The sequence below is a fragment of the Lampris incognitus genome, chromosome 11, assembly GCF_029633865.1.
Source record: "Lampris incognitus isolate fLamInc1 chromosome 11, fLamInc1.hap2, whole genome shotgun sequence".
Lineage (NCBI taxonomy): Eukaryota > Metazoa > Chordata > Actinopteri > Lampriformes > Lampridae > Lampris > Lampris incognitus.
This window is the reverse complement of record NC_079221.1, coordinates 50,299,082-50,316,592: the sequence shown is the minus strand read 5'-3', so window position 1 is coordinate 50,316,592 and position 17,511 is coordinate 50,299,082. Positions and strand designations below refer to the sequence as shown.

The 17,511-nt window shown below is 45.2% G+C and overlaps 1 protein-coding gene across 1 annotated transcript; it reads left to right on the top strand.

Moving 5' to 3' along the window:
• The first annotated feature begins 15,547 nt into the window (after positions 1 to 15,547).
• fzd5 (frizzled class receptor 5) lies at positions 15,548 to 17,200 on the top strand. The gene has a single exon (XM_056289609.1). The coding sequence runs from the start codon at positions 15,587 to 15,589 to the stop codon at positions 17,198 to 17,200; it is 1,614 nt and encodes a 537-aa protein (XP_056145584.1). The 5' UTR covers positions 15,548 to 15,586.
• The last annotated feature ends 311 nt before the right edge of the window (positions 17,201 to 17,511 follow it).

Below are 17,511 nucleotides of genomic sequence, written 5' to 3'. Positions count from 1 at the left end.
TGCGGTGTTTGTTAAAAATTCTCCTGAGTTTCTCGGAGACCCCAGAAACATATGGGATGACTATGTTATTCCTTCTGTTCCTTTTCTCCTCATCGCTCACCCGGTTGGTCTTTTTGGAACGTGTTGCAGTTTTCACAAAAGTCCAACTGGGGTAGCCGCAGGTTTTTAGAGCTCCCCTCAGGTGTTTGTGTTTTTCTCGTTGGGCCTGAGTGCTGCTGGGCACATTGTCAGCTCTGTGTTGCAAAGTTCTGATGACGCTCAGTTTGTGTTCCAGCGGATGGTGTGAGTCGAAAAGTAGATATTGGTCTGTGTGTGTAGGTTTCCTGTAAACCCCAATGTGGAGGCTCCTGTCTTCCCCAATGTGGACGTCACAGTCCAAGAAGGGCAAACTGTTGTTCTTTACGTCTTCCCTTGTGAACTTAATGTTATTGTCCACTGAGTTGATGTGTTTGGTAAACGCTTGCACCTCTTGTGTTTGGATTTTGACCCATGTGTCGTCCACATATCTGAACCAGTGGCTCGCAGGTGTTCCTCTGAAGGAGTTCAGGGCCCTGTGTTCTACATCTTCCATATATAAGTTGGCCACAATGGGCGACACTGGTGAGCCCATTGCACAGCCGTGTTTCTGTCTGTAAAACTAGCCCCTGAATTGGAAATATGTAGTGTTCAGGCAAAGGTCCAGTAGTTGGCAAATCTGGTCTGGGCTGAGGTTGGTCCTATTGTGGAGAGTTTCGTCCCGTAGCAAACGTTGCCTCACAGTTTCCAAAGCCTCCATGGTTGGGATGCAGGTGAATAATGAGGTCACATCGTAGGATACCATGGTTTCATCCGGTTCCAGATTTACGCCTTGGACCTTGTCCACAACGTCAATGGAGTTTTCGATATGGTGAGGTGTTTCGCCCACTAAAGGGGTCAAGATGTTTGCTATATATTTGGCAATGTTGTACGTGACTGAGTTTATGCTGCTGACAATGGGCCTGAGGGGGGTCCATCTTTATGGATCTTAGGGAGTCCATATATGCATGGAATGTTATCTTGTGGGTAGAGACGGTGGTATTGTATCCGATCAATGGGTCCTCCTTTCTGTAGTTTCTGTAGGTACTCTATTATTCTCCTCTTGTAACCACTAGTAGGATCGTGTCTCAGAGGTTCATAGGTGTCGGTGTCGCTGAGTAATGAAGTGATCTTGGCGTGGTGTTGAGGATAACCGTGCATCTCCCCTTATCTGCTGGAAGGATAGTGATGTTTTCATCCATGCTCAGGGCTGTCACGGCTTTCCTTTCCTCCATGGTTAGGTTGGAAGGAGGGAGTTTCGCATTGGACAGAGCTGCTGATACCTTTAACCTAAGCTGTTCCGCCTCAGTTTCCGTTAGCTTGTTTTTCCTTATGGCTGATTCTGTGGATGTGATGAGGTCAACTATAGGTAGTTGTGTGGGTGTCATGCTGAAGTTCAGTCCTTTGGCTAAGACCTCCTTCTCTTCATTGGGAAAGTACCTTGTCTGACAGATTCTTGATCCATCTCTTCTGCATTCCGTTTTGTGTGGGATGTTCTGTCTTTTGTCTCCAGGTAAGTATATCTGCTTGGCTAGTGTTGTTGGTTCGTCGCTGTAAGTTTCGAAACTTCCTTGTCTTCAAAGAAGGCCTCTTGGATGAGAGGCGAAACGTCTTCACGGATATATACCAAGTCCAGTTGCACTTGATTCAACTCCTTTGGATAACCATGACCTGGATGAATGAGAAAATTCACAGACATGTTGCAGAACAATTTGGGTCTGACACCCTTAAAATGGTGAGGGAATATGAAAGGATGGCTCAGACGATTGCAGACTACAGAAACCACTTGCGATTCAATCTGAGATGCAGACAACACAGGCTCATACCCACTAGCCTGCGCCTGTGTACCACAGTGAAAGGACATAGAGCAGACAGAATCATAGAGAAGGCACAGAATCAACTCCTGAATGAAAGAGTGAGACAGGTCCATTTTACTATTGAAGGGCTGAAGGAGAAATCTGACCAACTACTTCAGCAAATAACATCCCACTTGCCTGGTGCAGTCTTGGAGAGGATCACTGATTTCACCAAGAAAGCCCAACTAGCTCAACACCACAAAACCAAAGAAATGCAGACACCCCCTATCACCCCTTCAGGTGATAGGGGGTGGTTCGAGAATGGGCAATTCCCGCCAGCTGCTGAAGTTGTTGGAATAGTCTTTTCTCAAAGTCCCGGCCTTGATCGTGATGTAGTCTTTGAGGGTACCCGAAGCGTGGAATAAAGTCATAGAAAATCTTATCTACAGCGGTTTTGCTTGACTTGTTCTTAATCGGGTAGGCTTGTGCAAATCGTGTGAAGCTATCTACCAGGACTAAGATGTACTCGTAACCTCCTCGGCTTGGTTCGAGATGGAGGTAATCAACAGAAATGAGCTCAAAGGGACTGTTGGTTGTAATTGAGCCCATTGGTGCTTTCTCTGGGATGGTGGGTCGCTTCTGTTTGATACATTGGCACTGGCGAATGACATAATCTTCGATTTCTCGCTGCATGAATGGCCAATAAAACCTCTGCCTCGCCAGGTGGATGACTTTGTCAGCCCCGATGTGTCCCATGTCATCGTGCAGGTGTTTTAGTACAGTGGAGTTGAGTGTCTTGGAAAGAACGAGTTGTTTATGTTGTTCTGTCTGCCTGTACAGAATTCCCTTGTCAAGCCTGAGTTTGTTCCACTCATGTATCAGTCTTTGTGTTTCCAGTCCCATCTGTCTGTCTTTATCGTTAGGATTCCACCCTCTTTGTTTTAAGGTTATCAGTTCCCAGATAGACACATCATCTTTCTGCCCAGCTCTGATGTCCTCTGGGGTGTACATGGGCGTGCTCATAGGAGGTAAGTCATCATCAATGGAACCCAGATTTAATGCTGCCATCCATGGCACATCCTCGTCTCTCTTGGCCTTGTCCCCTTGCCAGATGGTGGAGATGATATCGTGGTGCATGGTCTCTGTGTATTCTCTCATGTGGTCTTGGAGTTTCAGTGGATACTGAGAGAGGGTATCAGCATCAATATTTGCCTTGCCTGGCCTGTATTTGATCGTAAAATGGAAGTCGGCCAACTCACTCACCCAGCAGTGTCCGACAGCATTTAACTTGGCCATGCTTAAAACGTAAGTTAGGGGATTATTATCTGTGTATACCGTGAATGTGGGTGCATAATACAGGTAGTCCCTAAACTTATCACAGACCGCCCACTTTAAGGCGAGGAACTCGAGCTTGCTAGAGTGGAGGTGGTAATTCTTCTCAGCAGGTGAGTGTCCTGGATCCATAAGCAATGACACGGAGTTTATTTCCCTGTTCCTGATAGAGCACTGCCCCCAGGCCTTCGTTAGATGTGTCGGTGTTTAAGGCGAATGGTAAATTGAAGTCTGGGTATGCCAAGATTGGGGGGTTGGTCAACATGTTGACCAGGCGTGACATGATAGCACTGTTCGGGAGTCCATTGTATGGGTGTCTTGGATGGCAATTGGCCACTTTTTGTGCACTTTAGTGTAGCCTTTGCAGACGTAGATGTAACAGGGTGCTTACTAGACTCTCCGGGGCCTTCTTGAAGCTTAAACAGCGGCTGTGCTATCCTGGAAATTTCTTGAATGAAGGATCGATAGTAGCCTAAGAACCCTAGCAGAGCGCAGACTTCCCCCACGTTCTTCTGTTCCTTCTCCTTCAACTGAAGCACTGTTTCCATGTCCTTAGGGTCTACCTGAACACCTTCACTTGACACCAGGCGTCCAACATACCTCACTTGGCGCTTGAACAACTCACATTTCCCGTAAGTGACACAGCACTCTTCTCAGATTCTCCACGTGGTCATGAAAGGTTTTGGAAAAGCAGAGCATGTCATCCAGGTATGGGGAGCAGCACTCGTCCCTAAGACCATCAAGAACACCTTCAATACATCTCTGGAAGGCTGCTGGAGCGTTGGTCAGGCCAAAGGGGAGGCGGAGCCACTCATACAGCCCCCAAGGCGTACTAAAGCCGTCAGATGCCTGGAGCCTTCACTGACAAAGCCCTGGTGGTATGCCCTGTCTTGGTCAAGTATTGAAAACCATGAGTAGCTTCCAAGGTTATCCAGCAGATCCTGGATGTGTGGAAGTGGGTGGTGGTCAGGGACTATTTTGCTGTTCAGCCCACGGAAATCAACGCATAGACGTAGGCTCATGTCTTTTTTTTCTAACACAGACCACGGGAGAGGAATATGGTGAGGTGGATTTTCTGATTCATCCATGGTTGAGCAGGTTCTGCACATATTCCTTTACCTCTCTGTACAGTGGCTTTGGGATCGCATTGTAGGACTTTTGAACTGGTGTTTCGTCTTTAAGGTGGATTTTGAGTTGCAGGTTTGGAATGCAACCTATATCAGCATCATCCTTGGCGAACACATCTGACTTGTTGAATAACATGTGGCTAACTATCTTCTGTTCATCTTCTCCGAGATGTGACAAGTCAACAGGTGGATGCCACTTATCTTTTGTCGTTTGCGCATTTGAGTGTCTGTCTTTCCCTTTGCTCACATTAGTCTGTTTGTCTGTACTCAACTGAGCTGAGCATGTTTGGGCAGTGGCTTGGGGTGTGGGCTCAGAACGCAAAGTGGGACACTTGACTGGTTTCACATCAATGACTTCTTCAAGAGTTCCAAGGATTGTTCTTTGTGCTAGATATATATCATGCCTAGTGGAGTTCTGAATGGGGACCTAAGTACATTTTGCTGACCCACAAGGAACATCTACTAGAGCTGGAAACAGCTCTAAACCTTCAGGGTAGTTATTCTCTGGACTAGGCTGAAACAACCTTGTGCCACCCTCTGGCCACCCCCTAACCTTGCATCTCACTTTTCTGATTTGGCCCGCGGGAATAGTTAGACCTTTCTTACTCACTCTTACATTACACTGGGGTGGTGTCTCCTCATGGGGCATTATCTGGAGAACAGAAACTAAGCCCTCCGCTGTGTTCTCGGTGACACTCAAAGCTTCTTTAAGTATAGCTGTAACATGCAGCCTATCGCCCTGCCCTGCGTTTTCTTTGATAATCTCTGCAAGGACATTGCTACCTAGTAGGGAATGGTTACAGTCCCGACTGATCACTATTGGTACTTGGATAGTCACATGTCCATGATTCAAACTACAGATCTGAAGGTCGATTTCTGCCCAACCATCCAGGGGAACCTCTGTGCCATTCACCGCTGATACTTCAAGGGGTTGGTTGATAAATAAGGATGCAAGCGGCTGGAGTTTGACACTAGGCAATGTTTTCTTGAGCCATTCTCTCCCCTCCACGGTCACTTGAGCCCCAGAGTCCAACAGCATTTAGAGAGGGACGCCATTGATTGAACAAGAGACCATACATCGCTTTCCAATAAGTTGGGCTACACGTTTTCTTGAGGTTTGCTGACATTGTGTGTTTCGATTAGTTGTTTTGACCTTTACTGGGGGCCTCTTGCTGCTGAAGGTCGCTGGCTGCCCCTTTCCAATGACCTCCCCCCGTTTCCCGACATCCTCTTCTGCAGACAGCCAATGGCCCTATGTCCTGCCTGGCCACAGATAAAACAGTGGGGACAACTCACATTGCCATTTTGGACACAGTCATTGCACCTACCCTTGGACTCAGTGACTGGGGACATTTCATAGTTAAGCCTGGACCTCTGGAAGTAACATTTTCAGTGGGTTTTGCTATCTGGGCCACGTGCTTGGTTAAAGTGGACACTTGTGCTGTCAGCTCCTGAATAGCAGCACGGTTATCCTGTAACTCAGAGTCGACTTTAGTCAGTTTAGTCTGGTCAGTCTGTTCATTACTGTCATGTTGAGCTGCACTAACAGTCACTGGTCTGGTTTTGGCTGTTGTACCTAGGCGTTTTACCCTCCCTTCTTCTTCACTGGCAGATTTGGTGACCTGCTCTAAGAGAAAGTCATCACTGACCTGCAAATGAGGGGCTTTAGGTCACGCCTGACATGGCTTTTTCTCTCATTTAACCCCTGGTAGAGTGTGTGAAGGAAAGTGCCCTGCACAGGCTTTTCATCATAGCTGAAACATGCACCGGGCTGTTGTGATTCAAAACGAACTCACTGCTTTAACCCCATAACTCTGTACAAAAACTGTTGTGGGCTCTCTTTGTCTTTCTGTCTGGCATTACTTAACTCTTGGAACAGCTCAGTAACATTTTTATCTCTTATATGGGAGCGGAGAAACCGCTTCAAACTATTCACTGTGAGGTCATCTTCGTTGGTTAACATCTCCCTGAATACACCAGGTTTAGTTATTTTAAGTATGGTTCTTATGACCTCTGTCTCACTAAATCCTTCTCGCAACCCCTCATCAATCTGTTTACCCAGACTACTATATGAGATGTCAGAACCTGCATCAGAGATCTGACAACCATGCACCTTAAACTCTGCGTGGAAACAGGGTAGTTATATCAGCCAACCTTACCACCTGATCAGTGATAGTGGAGGATGAGTTCACACGACCCAAGGGAGCACTCCCAGCACCGTTGAGGCTGGACTTGGCTGGCATCAGCATGGCGGGACCTCTGGCTGGTGTGAATGGATTGGTGGGAATGTCTCTGTCCGTGGTGGTTGGGTGTGTGAAAATGTCTCTGTCCATGGAGGTTGAATGCGTGTGGATGTCTCTGTCCAAGGAGGATGGGTGTGTGTGAATGTCTCTGTCCGTCGAGGATGGGTCTGTGTATGGTTCAGTTTCCATCAGGATGGGTGTGGCCTGGCTAGCTTCAGCCACTCCGGTGTCGGGCTAGTATCGCCCCATTGATCATGTCATCAAGGAGGAGGAGGTTAGCCATACCTTCATCTTCCATAGCTTCCAGCGTCTCACTTCTGACATAATGAACAATCAAGTCATAGAGTTCTGGTTCACATAGGTCTTTAACATCACAAATCCCTTTGCCATCATCAGTCGCGCTTCCAACGGCCTGTAGCTGACTGGTTCTCAAATCTGAGAGTTTCTTCTGGATCTGGAATATCAGCATCCGCCGGGGGGTTTCAGTTGACATCATGACTTCACACCTGTGGCTATGGCTCTCTGGATGACGCGTGTTGTAGCAGTCTTCCCTGAAGCTTTGGGCACAGGATCTCGTCGTCACAGTTACTTTTTCCTCAGCTGGGCGGTGCTAAATCCAGGACGAGCCCCCAATTGGAGATATCCGGAGCGGCAGCAAATGATACACAGGCTAAATAGCACTGTGGATCTGTGAATCAAAAAGAGAGGCACGATGAAAATACGTTGTCACTCAAGCTCGCGCCAGTTTATTTCCGGTCTGGCTTAAGGAAGCTTTGCTCTCTTTCGTACTGATCACCAGAAGCGCTGCAGCGCCATCTACTGACTTGGTAGTGTAAACCCACATTGTACTTAATCTAAAAAAAATAGGTGGTGGGGGGGTTATTCTAAACTTTTAATGAAGGCGATTTCTCAATCCTTTACACAAGCTAGCTAATGTTAGCATGGTGTTAACCTACTACAGCCGACCCCAGATGAGCAACAGTCTTCACAATTATTTAAGACAACCAGCAGAGTAATGTGCCATGGCAATAATGTACAAGTTAACATTAGCCTTAATTAAAAGATGATGACTTGCCACACACTTACCGAAACTGACTGTGAGGACGGTCTGAAGGACCAACGGTTTTGCGTTGTACTAGCCTTGTGAGATGATCTTGCAAGCTCACGTTCTGCTGCACGACGTGCGTCAACCAACTGACAAAAAATTCAAATCAATTGAGCGTCAACAGAGAAAGCAGTCTAGCCAATCACAGCCAGGCGGGCGTTGTGCACATTGAGACAATATTGATGCAATGTTGCCATTTAAATCCTGAAAGCCTAACCCTTAATGCAATGTTGATTCAGCATTGTTTTTTTTGTCTTTTTTTAACGTTTAAAGTGTGTCCGTTATTAAATGTTGAATCAATATTGATTGCTCAACCTCAACCAAAAACAACCATGTTGACCATAATTCAGTGTTGAATTAACAACTTTTGCTATCTGGGTTAAGTGCATCTTGAGTCCAAGTCGCAAACTCGAGTCACCATCTCTGGTGCTAGGCCATGCAGACCGGCAGTTCCGATAACACCGATATAACACGGCGTGGCAGCGGCCTTGCCTAGCGTCGACTGTGCAGTGTTTTTGTCTGCGTCTGCATTTGTGTCTTCGTGTGGAGTGCGGGGGAGTTGTGTCGAAGGTGTCTGGCTGGGAGAGCTGGCGTTAGATCGGCTGAGGGAGCCTGGTCTGTCCGTTCGGTGAGTCCAAGGACCACGACCCTGCCCGGAGCTGAGCCCGAGGAGGAAACACCGAGGGCGGTCTGACAAGACGCGGAAGGGGGGCAGGCTAAGCTACTGCTACTCCATGCAGACCAGCAGACAGTCACCCTGGCTGGCGTTCGTTCTCTGGACAGAGGTATTTTTGGACTGTGTTGCACTGGGTGGACTATGTTGTTAACTGTTATCTTTTTCTTTTTCTCTCTGTTTTTGTATGTTTTGTTGGTGTTGTTTTTGGGGAGTTTTGGATGTGTTTTTGTCTTTTGTGTTGCACTGCTGTGGGCTGGGGTAAACGAAATTTTGTTTCTTTTGTATATGCAAGTACATGAAAGACAATGACAATAAACTGTTCCTGATATATAGGAGTATATTAATGTGTGTGAATTTTCTGCTTATTGTTCTCAGTGTGCCTGCTTACCTCCCTGCTTTTATGAAATGGGATGTGTAGCCGAATTTATTTGCCTGTAATGTGTATGGAGCAGCAGGCAAATTGAATGTGAGTGTCGACCATGCTTAATTGTCATCGCCAATTAGTACTTTCTTGCAGCCCACAATGGAGCAACTGTAGCAAATTGAGTGCAGTCCTTTATGCTTCTCCAGTGGCCTGCAACCTAGTCAAGACTCATTTAGTGTAATGACGAGAGAACAGAAATGCCAGTGAATATGAAAACAAAAGACAGTTTAAGTGGGGGGGAAAAGAAATTGAAAGCTAGAGCGGATAAGAGATGAAAATTGTCACATAGGATGGAACATGAGGATCTCTTTTCTTTTGAAAACGAAGAAGATAGTGTAGACATATGCACGTGCACGCGCACGCGCACACACAATGCCCCCTGATGGTTATTAAGCTGCTTCACTACAGCTTGCAGGGCTCTGGTGTTCCTGGTGACCTGGATCAGAAAGGCTGATGAAGAAACTCCTCTTTTCAAACCTTTCAGCGGTTTATTGAAATTATATCCAAGTTAAGTGCTGATTAGATTTCCGACTGAAAATAACAATTTAGACCTATGTAACAATGTAAACCAAAGTAAACCTAAAAATGTATCTCCATTCAATAGAGAAAATCATCCTTAAATAAAATAAAAAACTCTCAAGATTTTGAGAATACATATATACATAAATGACCTTGAACGAGTATCAACAGGTGAAGAAACACATTTCCTTTAATCAAGGGGAGAATGGCATTAAACCTGTTTGTTTTCAACACTTGAATTTTAATGGAAGTACTCCCACTGATCTTACGGGATTAAGATATCAGGCATACAAACAAATGAATAGTCTAGACTCACAACACCCAATAAAGTGTCTACACACAATAGCCAGGGATTACTTACATAATATCTGACCAACAACACAAAGTAATTGCAGTGATACATGTGAAAATGCAGTTGTATCATCAACAAAGTGTATTAAGTAATGTCAATATGGCATACGTGTGTGTTTATGTTATGGTGGTGGTTAAATAAATTGTACTTTAAAAACATCATGCAGACACTTGTATGGGCTTGCAGGCTTGTATGCTGGACACAGACATTTGGACGAGGGGAGTGAGAGAGGAGTAAGGAAGTGTTGTGATAATGTGACCATGTAGAGTTTTGGTCACAATACATAAAGCCAAAAGGCTTCTAAAATTGAGTTACATAAAACTATTGAGGCATAAGTGTTTTTTCTCTTCTAATGAACAAATACTCTTTGGCTGTACACATGAAATGGATGAATGTACTCAATTTCAAGATATTGTATACTTTTAAACCAAAGAAAGTTGAATCAGTTAATCTGAATACAACATTTATTGAGAGAAATGTTTCATCACTCATCTAATTGACCTCGTAAGTCTCAACTGACTGCAGGTATCCCCAACACTTATAAATGTAGCGCAGTGGTTAGCGCTGTCACCTCACAGCAAGAAGGTCCTGGGTTCGAACCCCGCGGTTGTCCAACCTTGGTGGTCATCCCAGGTCATCCTCTGTGTGGAGTTTGCATGTTCTCCCCGTGTCTGTGGTGGGTTTTCTCCGGGTGCTTCGATTTTCCCCACCATCAAAAAGACATGCATGTTAGGGTTAATATTCCTGTCTGTGCCCCTGACTGAGGCATGGTAAGACAAACTGGAGTTGGTCCCCAGATGCTGCACGGTGGCTGCCCACTGCTTCTAGCTACACAGCTAGGATGGGTTAAATGCAGGGCAATAATTTCCCCATGGGGATCAATAAAGTATCTCAAAATCAAAAAACAAACAAAAAACAAAACTGAAACCAATGACCAGTTTCATATGTAAATAGGGATGTGACCATTAACTAGTTCAGGGATAGACAACATGATCCAGAAAGGGCTGGTGTTGGCGCAGGTCTTTGTTCCAAACAAGCAGTTACACAACTGATTTTGTAGACTCAGGTGTGTAACTGCTTGGTTGGAACAAAGACCTGCACCCACTCTGGCCCTTTCTGGATCATGTCGCCAATCCCTGAACTACAGTTACAAAGGCCAAGTGTACTATTCACAGAAGATTAGAGAATGTTTGCAAGTTCAGCATCGTAAGATGGTGACAGATGTACTCTTAGTGCCCCCCAACCCCCCCCCCCCGGTTCAGGGATGGTCATTCCCTCTTCACATAGATGGCCTCTTTGACTCCCCATTCAAACCATCGTTCCTCCCTATCAAGGATGTGCACATCATCATCCTTGAAAGAGTGGCCGATGGCCTGTAGATGATGTAGACTGTGGAGTCCTGGCCTGACGTGTTAGCTCTCCTGTGTTGTGCCATCCTCTTGGCCAGCGTCTTTTTGGTTTCCCTGATATACAAGTCACAGTAATTGCTCTGTTTGTGCCAGGGGACCAGATCTTTGTATTGTATGGTAAGTATGGTTATGGTATGTTGTGGGAGTGCAGGAATGAGGAGACGGAGAGATTAAGTCCAGTCAATTCCGTTTACTCGCCACACAAAACGACACAGCACAATCTCTCGTGGTAACCAGCTAACTGCTAGGCTGCTGCAAACATGGCTCCACCACGGAAACTCTAAGCAGTGCCTACGTCAGCAATCTGAACGTCTGCCTTAAAGGAGCAGCAGCCGCTGGTGAATCTACCCTCAATTGTGTATCACCACAATGTGACCATTACTATTTTAAGACACAAGGCATAAAAGTCATATAAAACAAATATCATTGTATTGCAATTATTTTCTCATTTTTTCATCAGACATTCACAGAAAGGGAAAAAATTGAGTTGTGCTGTTTACCTCACCAATCTTTTCTTGCAACCAAGTGATTACAAAATCATTACTCTGCCCAGATACCAAGATGGGCAGACCACTATTCTACATATGTATTTAAGGTTGCCAAAGCTGCTTGTTTTTTATAGACCGTATCAGTGTGACAGTATAACACTAGCTACAATTGCTGGGTATAGTGTAATGTCAATAGTTTGCAAAGTCAGGAGTGCAAAAAGAGGAATGAAAAAATAAAGGGAGAGGGAATGTAGTCGAGCAAGCATGCATTTCTGCAGAGGAGAGACGCGATGGTTGCTTTGAGAATATTGATTGAGAAGTATAGAGAAGTCCAGAAGGAGTTACATTGTGTCTTTGTATATTTAGAGAAAGTATTTGACAGGGTGCCGAGGGAGGAGGTTTGGTATTGTATGAGGAAGTCGGGAGTTGCAGAGAAGTATGTAGGAGTGGTGCAGGATATGTACGAGGGAAGTGTGACAGTGGTGAGGTGTGCGGTTGGAATGACAGCTGGGTTCAAGGTGGAGGTGGAATTACATCAAGGATCGGCTCTGAGCCCTTGTTTGCAATGGTGATGGACAGGTTGTCGGATGAGATCAGGCAGGAGTCTCCGTGGACTATGATGTTTGCGGATGACATTGTGATCTGTAGCGAGAGTAGGGTACAGGTGGAGGAGAGCCTGGAGAAGTGGAGGTATGCACTGGAGAGAAGAGGAATGAAAGTCAGCAAGACGGTATACCTATGCGTGAATGAGAGGGAGGACAGTGGAATGGTGAGGATGCAAGGAGTAGAGGTGACAAAGGCATATGAGTTTAAATACTTGGAGTCAACTGTCCAAGGTAACGGGGAGTGCAGAAAAGAGGTGAAGGAGATAGTGCAGGCAGGGTGGAGTGGGTGGAGAAGAGTGTCAGGAGTGATTTGCAACAGAAGGGTACCAGCAAGAGTTAAAGGGAATGTTTACAAGATGGTTGTGAGACCAGCAGATATGGTTTGGAGACAGTGGCACTGACGAAAAGACAGGAGGTGAAGCTGGATGTGGCAGAGTTGAAGATGATAAGATTTTCATTGGGAGTGATGAAGAAGGACAGGATTAGGAACGATTATATTAGAGGGACAGCTCAGGTTGGACGGTTTGGAGACAAAGCAAGAGAGACAAGATTGAGATGGTTTGGACATGTGTGGAGGAGAGATGCTGGGAGAAGGATGCTGAATATGGAGCTGCCAGAGAAGAGGAAAGGAGGAGGTTTATGGATGTGGTGAGAGAGGACATGCAGGTGGCTGCTGTGACAGAGGAAGATGCAGAGGACAGGAAGAGATGGTAACGGATGATCCGCTAAGGCGACCCCTAATGGGAGAAGCCGAAAGTTGTAGTAGTTGATTTTGACATTAATTATCACAAACTATGTACGCTGAACATTTCCAAATCTGGAGATTCTGAGCTACATACAAGACAACTTCCGATAGTGCAAAAGCAGAGTAAATCTTAACTCACTTAAGCCTATTAAAACTTATTTGCATTAATGTATGTCAGATCCCAGGGTTACACAGCTCACTCTACCTAATTTGTAAAGAGAGTAAAATGTACAAAGAGAGACAATGGAACTGTCACATTTAATTTGAATTTCACTGTTTGAGATTATAAATTTTGGAATGGATTATTTGTAAACTCCTGTTGGCCCAAGAGTTCAAGTTGGAGACTTGTTGGATTATAAAATTAATGTAATATTGCATGAATCGATATACCACCAACAGCCATTTTCACAGACCCCCAATGGACAAGTATTTATATTTATTTCGTGCATGCTTCTGTGTTAGGGTTGACGAGATGCGATGGATCACTGATAGCCATGTTGAGCAGAGCGACCGACTAATCTGACTATGATCTTGCTGCGGTTTTAATACAGAAGAGTTGTATTGTTGAATGTTTGGCACATTCTGCAATTTAAGTTGAGAATAAGCTGTAGTATTATAGTAGTATGCTTACTTGCATTTGAAGAACAGTAGTATTAGTGGGCATTGGCGTTTTAGCTTGTAACCCAGTAGAGTCGAGGGCTAGCTTGGTATTTAATGTCTGTTGTTCCGTCAGGTTTAAGCATATCCCATTAGTCAGGTTGCCCACCTGACTAATGGGATATTGGGAAGAGTCCAATTGGGTGCTGTTTTGTTTGGTGCTATTGATATTTAGGCTATATGTTTAAACAAATAGTGTAACCTTTGCTCTCAATGTACAGTGTAACCAAGTTCCTTCTTTCCTCTCAGAGGCTAGGAAGAACGAGTGTTCTGGTCATGGACCTAAACCTTTCTGTGACTGCAGAATATAGAGCAATTAAACTTTTTTTTCAATATTGTACCACAGAACTGGAATACATTTGTTACGGCAGACGGTCACATAGAACGGTCCTTGCCCCCCCTGCTTGAAGCTCTGCACCAACACACAACTGAACCACTTATTTACCCTGAGGTTCATTTGATATCTATTCTAAGTTTTTTTTGGCCATGGTATCTCAGTCGAGCACTGTTGCTCAATTATTCCATTCTACTTTTTTGTCCACTTGCCCCCCCCCCTCTCCATCCGCAGGGTCATTTAAAACTGCAATGGAAAACTCCTTTTGCGGAAGTTTTAAGTAAGACAAATTAAAGTGAGTTTTGGGTTGAAATGAAGGCGCAAATTTATTCAGTTTAGGAGATAGGGACGTCGTATATGAGAAAACTACGACAATATCCCTCATATTAACCTCTATTCAGAAATGAGTTAAAACAAAAAGTGTCACAAAAATTAATGCAATTACCACAGACAAAAAAATTGAGAGGGATTTGATGGCTTCCTAAAGGTCATCAACAGTAAATCTGATTATGTCATATAAGTCTTTTGATTATTAAGATGGTAAGAAGTGCGACACGAGTGTGAGTAGGCGGGGTTGGATAAACTGAAACATGTTTTGGAAACGCTTGAATGTAGCAAGGGCCGGACTCCTGTATGGTGGGCGTTCTGTGCGCCTTGTAACGAGGATAGTCGGTGCCTTTGGACGTGTGATAGACTGCTGAGTTGCGTGTTGTGCGCTCTGAACAGTGCGTTGTCACCACATACATCGGCACGGCAAAGGACAGTTTTGAAGAGAACTTTGGAGTAAAGATAAATGTTTCTTCCACCGACACAGGCCCTTATCCACACGCAGCAGAAAGAGCGATTGTCAGTCTTTCAGAGGACAGCACAAACAGTGGACATTTACCGGAAAACGGGTTTCATTATACTGGAGGACTAACCGAGCAGAGGAAAACTATAGTCCGGCAAGCGGATTAAAAACAAAACAAAACAAAAACAATCGAGTCAATTCTGCGCATCGACGTTGTTCATGCGTAAAAAAGTACATCCTTGGATATTTCTACGCACGGGACAGGACGGATATTTCAGTTTTTTTTTTCATTGACCCATTTGTTTCAAAACATCCTTTATTTATCTCCAACCAAGGATAGACAGAGGCGTCGGCATTTGTCTTTTCACATCGCAACTGGACATGGAAATTGGGTTGGTGAAATTGTTCTTAAATTGACTGGCTACTGAGTAACAACAAACACGATGCACTTTCCGATTCTTGAAAACTGATGCTTGGTGAGTGATTCCTTCTGGAATATCGTCTGGTGATAGTGCTGCATGGACTTTGCTAGAATCTAGCCAAAAGCAACTGGAATTGGCCAAGCCAAATTTATTTTTATCACTAGGTCTGGAGTAAAACTGATGGCAGAATCTGTGGAATAGAGGACTGTAGTACATGCAGTTTCAGTAATTACGATACTCTTTGGAGAGTTCGTATTTTTAATGATACGGGCATAAGAGAGAGTTTACATTTCAGGAACCGTTTACTGAACCTTTTTAGTAGCCTTTATTTTTCCAATCTGATTTTCACTGAAAGCAGCCGCGTCGAAATATCTGTATGGCGACCACAGTTAAGGGTTCGCTTTTCGAGGCGGCAGTACAGTGGCTCTTTGGGCTGCTTCTGTATTATTCGTTTCGTTTTGTGTTGGGTGCCTCCAAGGATATCGTGTGCGAGCCAATTACAGTGCCTATGTGCAAAGGCATTGGGTACAACCTCACCTATATGCCCAATCAGTTAAACCATGACACTCAAGAAGAAGTGGGACTTGAAGTGCACCAGTTCTGGCCTCTAGTCCGAATACACTGCTCACCTGACTTGCTGTTCTTTCTCTGTAGCATGTACACCCCTATTTGTCTGCTGGATTATAAGAAACCCCTACCACCTTGTCGTTCTGTTTGTGAAAGGGCTAAACGAGGTTGCTCTCCTCTAATGAGCCAGTATGGCTTTGAGTGGCCAGAGAGGATGAACTGTGAGCAGCTGCCGCAGCTGGGGGATGAGACCCTTTGTATGGACGAGAACAACAGTGATACCACAACGTTTTCACCTCCTTTTCCAAAGCCCACACCAAAGGGCAGAACCAGGCCATCAAGCCCCCCTCAGTGTGACAGGGAATGTCGCTGTCAAGATCCTCTCATTCCAGTCAAGAGTGAATACTATACCTTGTACAGCAGGATCCAAACAGGTCCTCTTTCCAACTGTGCCCAGCCCTGCCACCTGCCTTATTTCTCAGCTGATGAGCAAGCATTCATTAACTTCTGGGTGGGACTGTGGTCAGTGCTGTGCTTCATCTCCACCTTTACCACCGTCGCTACTTTCTTTATTGACATGGAGCGCTTCAAGTACCCCGAGCGACCCATCATCTTTTTATCTACCTGCTACCTCTTTGTGTCCCTGGGTTATATAATCAGGCTGGTGGCAGGTCATGAACAGGTGGCATGTAGCTCAAGCGGCAGCATTGGCAGTGAGCAGCTCCACATCCTCTATGACACAACTGGCCCTGCCCTCTGCACACTGGTCTTCCTATTGATTTATTTCTTTGGCATGGCCAGCTCAATTTGGTGGGTTGTACTGTCATTCACCTGGTTTCTGGCAGCGGGCATGAAGTGGGGCAGTGAGGCCATAGAAGGCTACTCCCAGTACTTTCACCTGGCTGCCTGGCTCATTCCTAGTGCTAAGTCCATTGCTGTTCTGGCCCTCAGTTCCGTGGATGGGGACCCTGTGGCTGGAATCTGCTATGTGGGGAATCAAAACCTGGAGAATCTTAGGGGATTTGTACTTGCTCCTCTAGTGGTTTACCTCTTCACTGGGTCTCTTTTCCTCCTTGCTGGCTTTGTTTCTCTCTTCCGCATCAGGAGTGTTATCAAACAGGGTGGTACCAAAACAGACAAACTAGAGAGGCTAATGATCCGAATTGGGCTATTCACCGTTCTCTACACAGTGCCTGCTACCATTGTGGTGGCATGCCTAGTTTATGAGCAACACTACCGGCCTGGCTGGGAACAAGCCTTAGCCTGCTCCTGCGTGTTGGAACATCGGCGATTGGGAATGGGCCCAGACTATGCTGTCTTCATGCTTAAGTACTTCATGTGCTTAGTGGTGGGCATTACCTCAGGTGTGTGGATATGGTCAGGCAAGACAGTGGTGTCCTGGCGAAGGTTTGCAGCTCGCAGCCCCTGCTGGTTGCAGAAAGCCACTGTGCCTCCCTCCATGTACAGCGAGGCCAGTACTGTTCTAACTGCTCACACTGGCCCTTTACTGGCACCAGGCATGTACCACAAACATGCTCCTCTCTCCCATATATGAATTTTCTGGCAGAGGACTAATGAACTCATGTACATAATGGACACTTTCTGCTGATCTGACCAGAAGAATGATATGGCAGATACTATGGTTGTTGGATTACAGTTACACAAAACGTACACATTATGTAGTGTGCAAAAGGATTGTGTGGAAAATATGTAACATTTACAAACAAAATTTGAAGGTGAAGAAAAAGAGGCAGTGACTACACACATTATCATTCAGATTAGGTTGTAAAAATGAACATTCACACAATTGCCTGGTTCTGGTTCAGAACAGGTTCTGCATTTTAATCGGTGGTATTGGTAAAAATA

What these genes read in the sequence shown, in the direction of transcription:
- fzd5 (XM_056289609.1), top strand. Translation starts at nt 15,587, where the DNA reads ATGTGCAAAGGCATTGGGTACAACCTCACCTATATGCCCAATCAGTTA.